Source organism: Protopterus annectens, chromosome 10.part0, assembly GCF_019279795.1.
Source record: "Protopterus annectens isolate FY-2018-M chromosome 10.part0, PAN1.0, whole genome shotgun sequence".
NCBI lineage: Eukaryota > Metazoa > Chordata > Ceratodontiformes > Protopteridae > Protopterus > Protopterus annectens.
Window position 1 is genome coordinate 1,782,354,040 of NC_056744.1, and position 14,144 is coordinate 1,782,368,183.

Sequence of the window (14,144 nt, forward strand, 5' to 3'; positions counted from 1 at the left end):
GAGTTAGTATATATAAGTGGGGGGGTGTAGTGGGGCTTGCCCTCCTGCTTATATGTAGTATAGGTGTGTTGGTTTGTGTTGTTGTGTTTCTGAATTTTTTTTGTTTGATTTGTTATAGTGTGGGTAGGATAGTGTATGTGTTGTGTGGTGTATGGTGTGTTTATGTGCGATATTTTGTATTTTACAGTTTTGGGTTTTTGAACGTTCACCTTTATAGTCTCGAGATACTGAAATTCGAGATTTCAATATTTTGAGATTATAAAGGGGAACTATATATATATATATATATATATATATATATATATATATATATATATATATATATATATATTTATATATATATCTATATCTGTGTGTGTGTATATATATATATATATATATATATATATATATATATATATAAAAATAAATACACACACACACACACAGATATATATATATATATATATATATATATATATATATATATATATATATATATATATATATATATGTATATATACCAACTCTGAAATCACCACACCTCAGAGAAAAGGGAGTATTTTCAGAAATGGACAACCTGGACTTGATATATGCAAGTCCATCTTTTGGGCCATTCATTCTCCATGTTTTGTAGGTCTTGACATCTCAGATGGTTGCCATTTTCACTACCATAGTACACTGCCTATATGTATGCACGACTTTTAGCTTTTTATCACAATGTATATCTTCATTACTTCTACAAGTAAAATAGCCATTATGCCACTATATGCATGTAAATGTCTGTGAGCAAGTGTGTATCTACCTATATGTATATGGTTTAATTCTGTAATGTTCAGAAGAGAAAACTATTTTTGTGCTGTTAAATAGGAGCAAACTCTCTGAAAAGTTATCACTCTGTGTGTATGGTTTTACACCTGCTGACTGCTTTCTATATGAAAGTGCATTGCAGCTGAGTAAGAAATTTGCCCTTATCCTGCTGTTGAGCAAAGTTAGAATATGTAATTATCAGGGAAAGTGGTAGAAACAGGGGGGCTTGCCCCCTGCAAAATATATGATTTTAATTTTTGTATTTTTTGATCATTTTATATTTGATGCAAAATGATCACGGATTTGTGTTTATTTTATATTGATTATATAATCATACCTGTGTGTGTGTGTGTGTGTGTGTGTGTGTGTGTGTGTGTGTGTGTGTGTGTGTGTGTGTGTATCTATCAATATATATATATATTTTTTTTTTCCCTGCAATAAGTGAATGCATCACAATGTCAATAATGATATTGTCAACTTAAAAAGGTCAGCAACATAAATGCTAGCACTCGGCTGTGCATGCACAACTAAACCCGTTGCCACATGCAGTAAAAAAATAAATAAATAATACTGTATATGTAATTATCAGAAGGTGCGGGGAAGTCACTTGTAAAAAAACTGTATATTGTTTTGATTTTTTAAAGGTAGAGTATACTTGCATTGAGGCTGTTTCTTGGCAGATGCATACAACTGCATTGGTTACGTTGTTTTTTAACTTTTGTGGTTAATTATGTTGCAGTCTTCCTTTGGTATTTTAGAATTAAAATATATATACATATATATATATATATATAATTGTATCATGAAACATCAAACGCTCATCAAACACTCAAGAGAGTGCATGTAAAAAAAATTAAACATGATCAGAAATAGGACAAATTAAAATAACTTTTTTTTCTACAGAGGGCAAGCCCCCTGCACCCCCACACTGATAATTATATACACCAATTCCAAGATCACACAACAGTGGGTTAAGTGCAAATTCCCTTACCATGCTGCAATGCAATCTCAAACAAATGGCTGCAGACAAAACTACCAATAAAGAGAATGCTTGCTCTTGAGTGTTTGCTTTTTATAATTTCAATAAAAGACATTCATATGAGTATTCACTCTTATAAATTGTAACCATATATATATGTGCAGATAAATAGACATATATAGCTATATGAGTTTAATAGTACTGACTGAAAAATGGAATGCAACACATAATATTGTGCCAAAACACTGACATGTAATGCCCGTAGATATAAGCAATACATTCACATTTATGATCATAATGCTCCTGATCCAGCACAAACAAAATAAAAACTATTGTACACGTGGACACCACCCTCACACTAGTGGAACTTAACTATAGTAACTCCACAACTGCTTAATGTCAATGCAAGTGAAATACATCAACTTCGACAATAGCATAACTCAGTGTTATTCACCAGTACCCATTTGTACAAAAAAAATGGCCACAACTAAAGCATCATGCCACCAAAACAGCTGTAGCCATCTATATATATATATGTGTGTGTGTGTGTGTGTGTGTGTGTGTGTGTGTGTGTGTGTGTGTGTGTGTGTGTGTGTGTCAGACATAAAACTCGAATGTACTTTTACTGAAAGCCAAATGATGAAAATAGAAAGCAAATGTACCACATCATAGTATGTAGAAATCCTGACACTGTAATATACCAGATACCAAGTTATATCCATAATACTAACACTAACCATCACAGACATCTACACCTAACCCTGACACTTGTCCTAATGCACATGCCCACTCTAACTAAAAATATCTAAATTCAGTGCTTTCAAAGCCAAATTGACTTTCTAACATACTCACAATTGATCATTGTGATGTTTTGGACTCAGTATTCTGACCCCTGACACTCAAACTGCAATTAAATGATGGCAGGAACCCTATATATATATATATATATATATATATATATATATATATATATATATATATATATATATATATATATAGATATACATGTGTGTGTATATGTGTGTGTGAATATACATATCTCTCTCTCTCTCTGTAAATATATATCTATATATATATATATATATATATATATATATATATATATATATATATATATATATATAGAGAGAGAGAGAGAGCTATATATATATATATATGTATATATATATATATATATATATATATATATATATATATATATGTGTGTGTGTGTGTGTGTCCTATTTGTTTTGTTGACAGTACGGTTCATCAAACTGTACTTTGTCGAAATTACTTTAGCGAAAGTGCATTTTTTTGAAAATGCACTTTCGGTAAAGAAAACAAAAAAAAAACAAAATAAAAAAACATGCTGTTTACATGTGGCTTTAGTTGTACATAAACGTATACTGTTGATGTACAACTAAGGAAAGTCTTGTTGAGATCATAGCCTTTTCCCCACCCTTGTGCGATCTCAGAGTGAGAATATCAAAGTACATAATACTGTGTAGTGTGTTATTTTTAATTTTTTATTTAGTTTTTATTTTTTTATTCCACGAAAGTGCATTTTCGTTGGAATGCACTTTCGTAGAAGCGAGTTCAACAAAGTATGGTTCAATGAACAGTACTTTCAGTGATGTTTAAAAATATGCAGGTAAGTGCGTGCATGAATGAGTGTACCTTCTTTGAAGGTTGAGCATCGGGCTGACACCTTGATACCGTAAAAATCCTCTGCCAATCATTAGCGGACCAGAATTCCACTGTGGTGACCCCTAACCATGAAAAGCCAAAAGACATTAGTTTAGACCCATTAGACCCATATATATATATATATATATATATATATATATATATATATATATATATACTGATGTCCCACTCATTAGGCTAAGCAAGGAGACTGTTTATCATGTTCATGATTTCTCTTTCCACAGCCTTACAAATGAGACAAGTCTGGCTCATGGGTTGGTAGCTTTGCGCTGTTAATTGTCTATCAGATCATGCACAACCTCAGGACATTGAACCACAAGTACCAGTGAGACTCCATCATAGAATATGTGGGTATAAACATCATGAAATATACCTCCGTGGACTATATGAAGAGAGACGTTACAGAGCTCTTGGATTGCATGTCTTAGGCTGGTATGAGCCTAGCATTGATCAGTATTCTACCCTCTCCAAGGATGATGCCACAATATGAACAAAAAAATAATTGACTCACAAATTTCTAAGTTTTGGTGTCATTTAAAGTAAGTGCAGTATTTGTCAGCTTGGGAGTATATGGTGAACAGACCACGCTGCTTCACCAGGTCTGGACCTAGCACCTCTAGGCTTTTGAATATTAGCTAAAAATGTATCCACCTTCCATAGCATCTTATTTAGGCATTGCTAACCTAAAAACAATCTTGACATTGCTAAAGCTACACAGAATAATCTAAAGGTAAAACTGTTCAATGCCAGGAGTTTGCACAAAAACCTTCATTCCCTGCAAGCTCTCCAAACCCTAGAAAATGTAAGCATCTGTGTAGTTACTATGACATGGTTTAAAGCCATGGGCAGCACCCTGGCAGTGCAGGGTTATAATGCCTTGCACACATTTAGACCAAATACCACACAGAAAGGGACAAAAGGTGGAGGTGTCTCAGTTTACATGAAAAGCAAATATACCTCTAGGCTGGTCAAGCGGTATGATGCATTTGAGCTCATCCACATACAAGTGACCATAAGTAAAGTTCCATACCATATCTTTGTGAGCCATAGGTCCCCTGGTGACTTAAGAAATCCAATCTGCTTACTTAAATTAACTTGAGTCACTATCTGTTCTACCCAGCAACATAATCATGGGTGACTTTAAATACCCTTTAAATACCCTACTACAAACTTGAAGCCATGCATGACCTCAAACTTGCAGACGCCAAATTCCTAAACTTTGTTGACATGAATGAGCTGCACCAGCTAGTCCTTATGCCCACTAGGGGTGTCACCATATTTAACCTAGTCCTCACCAACATGAGAAATGTTTACCCCCCCCCTCCCCACTGAGTTCAACATCCTCACTAGTCAGATCAGACCATAAATCTATCTCCTTCAAAATAAAACTCTTGAACTTTTGGGAATTATTCCTAGGCAAATTTCATACTTTCTTGTGACACCCCGACCAGCATGCTTCTACTGTAGTAAGGAAATAATTCTACATTGAACAACTTCAGAAAGTCAATGTATCAGACGGATACTCTCCGTCACTGCCAAAACAGAAATGCTTGCTGGCACAAACTCGAATAAGGTACACAATTAATCCAACGTAATTTAATCACCCATGAAGAAGAGCAACAATGTTTCTTGCAAACACTTGTGACGGTTAAGCGCTTTCATCCGCAAAAATGCAGACTTCTTCAGAACTATGCCAGTTCATGTTCTTAATCTTCTGTGGTGTACTGCCTGTCAGGTACATTCACCATGCCTTAATGTTACCATAGAAATCAGTCTGCCATGCAAATACATCAAAATCTTTTTTGCTGGAAGTCAAACAGTCCAAAACCAAGCCGTAAAATTTCAAATGTTGCTCAAGAAGTGCAGTACAAGCCAATAAAAGTGTAAAACACAGGTTTAATCGAAAAAATACAGTACAATCCAGTAGGTGTATTAGCACTTTTGTTTTAAATCCTTTAAAACTTCATCAGATACCAGTACACCACAGAAGATTAAGAACATGAACTGGCATAGTTCTGAAGAAGTCTGCATTTTTGCGGATGAAAGTGCTTAACCGTCACAAGTGTTTGTAAGAAACATTGTTGCTCTTCTTCGTGGGTGATTAAATCACGTTGGATTACTTGTGTGCCTTATTCGAGTTTGTGCCAGCAAGCGTTTCTGTTTTGGCAGTGACGGAGAGTATCTGTCTGATACGTTGACTTTCTGGTGTTGTTGTGTGCTTTGGAGATATTTACATTGAACAACTTATAAATAAGGATATGGCATCTTGGTCCGAAGACGTCATTGTTCTACTGCACTTGACCCTCATTAGATCAATCATTGAGAGCAATACCCCCTTAAGTATGTGCCTGACCAAGCATATGGGAGAGCTTGAGCATCCAGAGGTTCCTCACATAAGAATTAAAACTCTAGGCAACATGTCCTATGCAGACCTCCTCAAAGGATTATCTTTGTATTCAGTCTCCTACCGACTGCTGAGAGCTGATCTATGCCTGGCATTCAAAGCAAACAATGATCTAAACCTTATGGAACTGTTGCACATCTGAAAACAAATAGTGTCAGAAACACCTAATCTAGGGACCTAAACCTCACATGTAACATAAATAAGACATAGGGAATGGAGTGGCATGTGTCTAAGAGACTACTCCTTCTCTTGAAGAGGCTTGCCATATGAGAAGCAAAGTTCCTCCCCACACTTATTCAAGTACAACTTGAATCAGTGGATGAGGAATCATAAATTTACCCTTGTCTGTTGTCTCTTAGAAATAAGAAGCTTGTAAAGAAATGAGCACTCGTGCTTAGACTATCCCCCCTATAAAATCAGTTGTTTCAATACCCATCCAATACATTTGGAAAACATAGCTAGGCTTAAAAAGACCCTTACAGTAGTTAGCCTAATAATCAGCTACAAACCTATGACCTATGATCATATGCCCTCATGAAATAAAAGCAGAGGGAGGGAGGCAGCTTTAGATGGGTCCCATATTTAAGGATGGGCCACTTATTGGTTTGACTGTTCTAATTCACTTCATGAGATCTAGTGCAAATGGCATTTAATGCAAGCAATTCGGATCTTGTTCTAAAATTTCAATTTAATGGTTTGACGTTATGGCTTGTTTAGCTGGCCTTTTCTTAACAGTTTTAATTATTTTGTCTAATTGATTACCCTTGTTTTGTTGTCATAATGCTTAGTCCTGATATCTTTAACTGTCATTTGGCTGGTTATCAGGAAGGCGATGTGGGTCACTGTAAGGTGATGGGATTGCCAGGGCCACATTTTTGTAGTGACTGCAGAACCTGTTTACTGGCAATAGTGCTGCTTTTAGTTCAAAGCTAATTTACTTATTTATTTATCTATTTATTTATTTATTTTAATTATTATGTGTTGATGAGGTTAGAGTCTTATCTATTTAGATCATTTCAGACTCAGCCTTGAGAAGAAACCATAATCATACAATTAATTACAGACAGTTCAAATGCATATATTTTCAGGTTATAGTTCGTAGAAATTAAGTAAAGAACAAGTAAGTTCAGTTACAAGACAAACAGATATAAGACAGTGCATGGACATTAGAATAAGTTACAATGAGTTAAATACAGAAACTACTTACAATATTTGCATATTTATTGAAAGAAAAAAGGGAGACGAGGAAAACATATTAAGAATGGTTTTGAGAGCTTACTGGCATTCCATGTATTATATACAAGAAGGCAGTAACCAATCTCTTCAGTTACTGTGTAATAGCTGAATTGAAAAATAAATGTCTTGTAATACATTTGAGGTAGTTTTGGACAGTACTTATAGAAATATTTTGAATATGTGTTAGTGTAGATTTCACTTGCAAGTTTGACATGCATAGTTGCTCAGAATATGGCAGTTAACATGTGAATGATTTGGAGAACAATTATCGTTAGGAGTATTGCATGACTGTTATACTGTGGAGTTCACATTTCTGTAATGATTTTAATGACTCAGGAAATAGTTTTTATTAATATAAAATTCACGTCCTTCTGGGTAGTTATCTCACCTTTTACTTCTGATGGTTCCCTCAGTGAGGTGCTCAGCACAACTAGTTCATATCTGTTCTCTTTCCACTTCAGAAACAGTTTGTCTTAGACACTATTTACAAAGTTCTATGGGGATTGTTATTTTTTTAAACAATACTATCTAAAATACATAATTTTTAAAATTTATTTCTTGCTATATTTTGCAAAATTGCTAATGCAAAAATCCATGTGTCCCCAAAAGTGTACAAATTAAACTTAAGATATGTGGGTGGAAATAGTATTTTGAATATAGTGTCTTTAATGTTAGAAGTCTGAAGGAGGATGTGAATAAGAAAAGGTTCAGATAGCACTTTTGCAGGGAACAAAATTAAGGAATCCTATTAACAGAGACCATTTTGGTAGAACTTTGTGTTTATTCTGAGTGAAGGACATGAGACTTTATGTTGTTTGGAAGAGTGTGCATTTTTAGGCTGTTGTACAGAGTAATTGATCTTAGTTTATAAAGGCTGGCGTCTCATCTGCAGTGCTGTCCACAATATGCACATAAGTACTCATCATGTTTTCATATTAAAGATCAGCAGATAACTATTATGTGCTCCAACAGTCTTTAAGACGAAATGACAACCTATTTGGCAAATAGTTGTGCAGAGTTTGGCTTGTTATTCTGCACTGATAGCACATTTCTAGATCACTGAAAATCAGAATAATGCATGTAGTTGCTTTCCATCATGTAATATAGTTAAAAGATTTTGCTTGGAAGAAAAGAAGCTTCTAAAGCAGTAGTGTGAAAACTCAGTTGTCCTGTTGGCAACTCACACCTGACATGTAGCTTACTGCATTGAAGGTAAGTACCAGAAATTTTTAGAAATACACAGTCACTATAAAAAATAATGCCTGTGCACTAATCCCAGCCTGCACACTGTAAAAGAAAATGTGCAAACACATATTTAGACAACTCTGTGGTTTTGTTTCAAGGCAACTAATGCTGCCTGAGGAAGAAAAAAAGCTTTGTGCTGTTGATATCCGACTACCAAAGAATCCACAGGAAAGGTGAATATTTGAAAGATGAAAACTGATTAACTCGTATTTTTGGAAAATATTGAATATATTTTATTACTTTGGGATTTATGTGGTTAAGCCACAGAAAAAGGTAGCTGTTGTATTCCTGAAGCTAGGCATTGCTTTTCAACATTTCTCAGCAGTAACATGATTAACTAGACATCGGACCCTGATCACTTACTCCTTACTGGAACTGTTATTCATTTTGCATTTGTCCAGACCAGCAGGCATCATAATTATGGGGAATAGGAGCAGGTTAGTCTTTTCTCAGGATCAACATTACCTCTCCGTTGAGAGCAAATATACTTTCTTCACAATTCAACATGGTTGCCCTTGTAAACAAACACAATAAAATGTGTTTGTAATGTCTTCATCCCCACCCCCACAGTAACATATGGCGGACTGTCCGCCATTTTCCTCCTTTAACCAGAGACATGACATTCTATAATGGAGTATAGCTATCCATGTCAAAGTGTAAGCATTCAATATCAACATTACTTAATCTTTTAGCCTCTTCCAGGGGTTCCTCCTGTATCACATTTAACTCAGACCATATTGCCCTTCTATCGTGGTGGAAGAATATTTGGTATTGACTTTGCCATGACATGGATATAGTCTGAGAAACCCAGCATTATCAGTTTCCATATATATTCTGCCACAATGCCAGTGATCTTGGAAAATAGTCAAGTGTTTTCTTTCTTTGTCTTTATTAACCATTGGTTTATATCTTGCTTTAACGCATAAAAATGAATCATCTATTTTATTTTTCTTTTCTGTACAGAATTATTGTTTCTGCTCCACTAGAGAAGGGATTACAAAACAGAATAGGGAAGATCTTCTCCTGCAACTACAATTCAGCAGGACAATGCAGCGAAATAAACGTAAATGGTATGTATCCGTTTGTTTACCAAAAGTAGTAAAAGTAGAGAAGTTGATTGATTTGCAATAGAAAGAGAAATGATGCAATACAGCTACTGAGTGAGCATGCATATTACAAAGGAAAAATAGAGGCGTGGGTGCTTTTGAACTACAGTACATATAGGGACAATTTGTAAGATGATATGGGAACAGACTAACATTCCACATTGATCAGTAACTCTATACCCTAGTACAAAATATAGGACTTCACCGGCCCCCATTGTGTATAACCTAATGGGCACTGGAAAAACTCTCATGCCCTGTTCCCAAAGCAGAATTGAACTTTCTACAATAATTGACGTATCACATGTGCACATAAACACACAGATACACACACACACACACACACACACACACACACACACACACACACACACACACACACACACACACACTCTACTTTCTCCCTCACTGCATGTTTACCTACAGACATCTTGGAAGAATGCATTTACAGTATGTCTTTGGAGTTTTATTAGCTTGTATGGATCTGTACTGAAAACTAGCACTATAATCACATAGTGCAATTTTGTGTTTATACTAACTATAAATTTTAGATGATCATTATTGTAGTCTGGCACTTGATCAAACAAATGTAAACTTTGTTCAAAACAGAAACTGTCCATTGTGTTTGTTTTGATTTTTGGCAATTGTAGAACAGCATGGCAAAATATGCTATACTGTTTTACTGAATGATAAAAATAAGGCAAGGTCATGATTGTCTTTCACACTGGGCTTTCATTTTTCTAAATAAAAAAAAATAAATAAATAAAAAAGACAAAATATAAGAATTTTAGATCTGGATCTGGCATGAGGAGGTCTGTCCTTATTAACAACAGGACAATGGACTAATTCAATTAGTTATTATATTAGCTTGGCATCTTAAATTTTATCAGGCAAATAAGTCCCTCCCCTTTACCCATAATACACTGCTTGGAACCTTCCTCTCAAAACATTTTGTGCCAAGCATTAGTGAAGGGCATCAGAGAGATGGCCCCTCACACCCCTCCTGGGCTACTTCCTATACTTCTTTCTAGGTCAGTCAGCTAACTCTTTTCCCAGATAGCAAATTTTCTTTATTTTATTACTTCCCACGACACACTGGTATTTTTTCCACCTTTCTATAGGTGTGATGTTGTTCCATTTCACTGTCCTTTTCAGCCTTTTGTTGGTGTTGTTTACTTATGGCTTACTAGATTTACTCTGTGTTAGCAGCTATTGTTTCAAAAATGGACTGTGCTTTCAAGAAATGTCAGTGTAGTCACAGGATTCTTCTATCTTTGAACAGGCTTGAGCAATACATGTTCTGTCTAGGGATATGGCTTTCTGTTCATAAAAATGAAAGGTATAAGATCTTAACCCTAATACTCTAAGAAAATAAAATAAACGTTTTATCTCTTAAAGAAACATTTCTTCTGAAGACGTTATTTCTTTGGACCTGAAGAACATCTTGGAGCTGAAGGCTTTGATCGTGACCTCAAAGCTGATTGTCATAACCATTTCTTCTGGAACAAAGTCCTCTGATGTAAAGATATTCTATTTTAGATCAGCAACCTAACAAGCCAACTTCTTTAAAAGGCAAAATTGTTCAGTGATACTTATAGACCAGTTTGGGGTTAACATCTCCACTGCCTCAGCTGTAATTTGACTATAACAAGTTGGTGGAAACAATTTTATGGACTTAGTAAAAAATGACTGTAGTCTGATACCCAACAATTTCCATGAGCCTCTTCTCCATTTTTCTGTTATTCTACAGGTCTTCCAGACTTTCTTCACAGGTCCTCATTATATTGGTGCTAGTACTGATGATGATGACATTAACACATACAATGTCAATGACTGAAGACTTACTGACAGCATTCATGGGCCCTCTCTTGGGTCCACTAATTAGGCAATGACTGGTCAGTTGAATTCTGAACCAGCAGTGTTGATTCCCTTGGTTTTGACTCTACCTTCCATGCGAAGCAGATTTCCTCCCTATCACTATTTAAACACAACTTGGACCAATGAATAGATAATCAGAAATTCACCCAGGTGTGGCTCCTATGTCTCTGATGGGCACAGGCAGTTATTAAATCACTCCATAGTATAAATAAACATTGTAGGTCACATTCAGGTTACGAGGCCAGGTTTATAAGGGCCCTAGTGATCATTACTGTACTATAGACCTATGAATCTATGAAACAGTGTCAGTGGACATTTTTTGACCTGTCAATCAAGGTTAATGCATTGGAGATGAGCTCAGCAGCAGGATTTTGAGCAACAGTCTCAGTCTGAGTTGGGTCAGCCCTTTAGCCATTAGTGCTGATGTCATCATGGGATCTCATGACCTCATGATGCTACATCAGTAATGATATGGCCACTGCAGGCATCTCTGAATTTGCTGTCTTTGGCATCTTCCCCAATTCAGATGTCAGTTCTACCTGCCATTGCAGATCATCTTCTAACTTTGTCTGTGGCTGTCCCTCTTGTCTAGCTGCAGGGCAAAGGGTCCAAGACGCTATTGCTTGTCACACCATGATATCAGAACATAGCCACGTGTCCTCATTTTTTTCCATAAACCTGTTATCTCTGAGAGTAGCTAAAAGCCAAATGTGTAAAGGAAACATATAGATCTACTCAATGAGCCCTCTAATCCCATTGATGAAGATGGGGGGGGGGTACAGATTCCCTTCCATCTTTCACTCATTATCCTAAATTTGTGGAGCTTTTATAAATGAATCATGTGATGATAATTCCGATAAAACTTTAAGAATTGCTTAAAACACATTTAAATAATGTAGAACCTATGGAATGTGATATGACATCTGCTAATATGGTTGAAACTGCATTTTGTTACTGTTCAACTGCTAAATTAATTCTCTATTTTAGTGGGTGGTAAGAAACTGCAAAGGTTGATAGATCTGAGTAATATGTCCATTCTTATAAAAGAGCAATATATTTGCAAACAGAAGGCTATGATAAAGACAGCTTTGAAAGAAGCGATCATTCAGGTGGACAAGAAACTACATCCTGTTGCACTAGTATCCCATTTAACATTAAGAATGACTTTATTCACATTAAAGAATTGTGGAGGCAGTGGGAAGTGATAGTAACTTTTATAAGTCCTATCACCCACTTAAGAGGACTGCACTTCAAGAAAACCAGCTCACAGCCCTAACTTGGGCTTCTTCAGAAAAAGGGGAAGGGGAACCAACAGCAGATGTGAGCAGTAAAAGACCTGGGTATAATAAAAGCCAAGGAGTTGCATTAGAAAGCCCGAAAGGAACAAGGATATATTTGAGCATACAAGCAGGGACAGCCTTTCCAGAAGGTAAAGTCTGGCTACTGAGTATGAGTGATACCAAACCAAAGGTTGAGGACAGTAAGCAGAAGGTAGAAATAACAAGTACAGCTGTGGAAAATGAAACACCCACTGAGTAGTGTATGATCTCTGAAGTGCCCAAAAGCCACAAGGGAACAGAAATAGACACAGAACAGGTAGCAAACACTGAGGAAGCTGCTTACAGAAACTCGAAAAAAAAAAGTAGGGAGGGTTAGCTACTAGGATTCAGACAAAAAAGAATGGGGGCTCTGTAAAAAAGAGAGAACAGCTGGAGTGTTACACTGAGTATTGGCAAGAGCTATCATTCCGGTAAAAAAGAAAGGGCTAAAAAGTTGGTAGAGCATCATACTTTTAATTTGTGGGTCCCAGATTCAAGTCCCTGTCTGGCTATATGCTTCTTTAGTTTGGCAGTTAGCACAGAGGATTAAGGCTATGGCCTGTTACCAAACTAGTTCTTAACGGTACAGGGTTTGATTCCTTCATCCTTCATCTGCCTACTATCTGATCTTGAGCAAGTCACTTAAGTAGACAGTGTGTTAGGGCAGTTGGGAATTTCAGCTAGCCTCCTTAGTGGTCTCCTTGACTGCATCCCTACATTAAAACCAAGTGCCTGTACTTCCAGAAGAACACACATATGCCTCAACCCCTGACTTAGCTGAAATAGCCTCTGACTAAGCTGACCTCTGAGTGAGTTGATTAAACTTTAAAAAGATCCAGTGGGTGGGTGAGGCTTTGAGTACAGTCAGAAAGCAAAATCATGACCTTGATGGAGGGTGAGGACCTAGCCTTATGTACTCATATTTTCTATCCCTATATTGAGATAGAAAATGACTTGATGTAAAGGGGAAATAAAGAGAAAGAGGAAGCAGAGTATCAATTATTGATACAGACACACCTCAGAAACTTGGGTATAAGACTAGCACACAGTGATGTGCTTGGCGGGCACCTGGGTATGGACAAGCAGAGGAAAGGTTTTTAGCCAGGTTTTATTGGCCAGGTATAATGAAAACAGTAGAGTTTTCTGCAGAATACTATGAGTGCCAGAAAACAGCTTTAAACCTTGACTTCAAAAAATAATTCTCATACCTGCAATGAGATACCTTTTTAGCAGATTGCCATTGATATCATTAGACCACTAGTCAAGTCCAATAATCATTCCTAGTAAGTACTGGCAATCACACTATGTAAAGCTAATGCCAAAGTTATACCAAAGGTATTGGTTTTACTGTCCTCCAGAGTGGGGATAACTAGAGAAATACTCATTAATCAAGGAATCCCATTCATGTGTAAGATAATGGATCACCTATTTCAACAAATGGCTGCATACTTTGTGTCATTCTGGGTTATATGATAATTCAGAAATACACAGTACAAATGTATCGC

General features: G+C 36.2%; 1 protein-coding gene across 1 annotated transcript in view; it reads left to right on the plus strand.

The window, feature by feature from the left end:
- Nucleotides 1-14,144, plus strand: part of LOC122814496 (integrin alpha-M-like) — a 935,681-nt gene that overhangs the window by 75,246 nt on the left and 846,291 nt on the right. Inside the window, exon 4 of the mRNA XM_044087070.1 lies at nucleotides 9,303-9,409. Coding sequence (XP_043943005.1) covers nucleotides 9,303-9,409 — 107 coding nt within the window. The remainder of the gene's footprint in view (nucleotides 1-9,302; nucleotides 9,410-14,144) is intronic.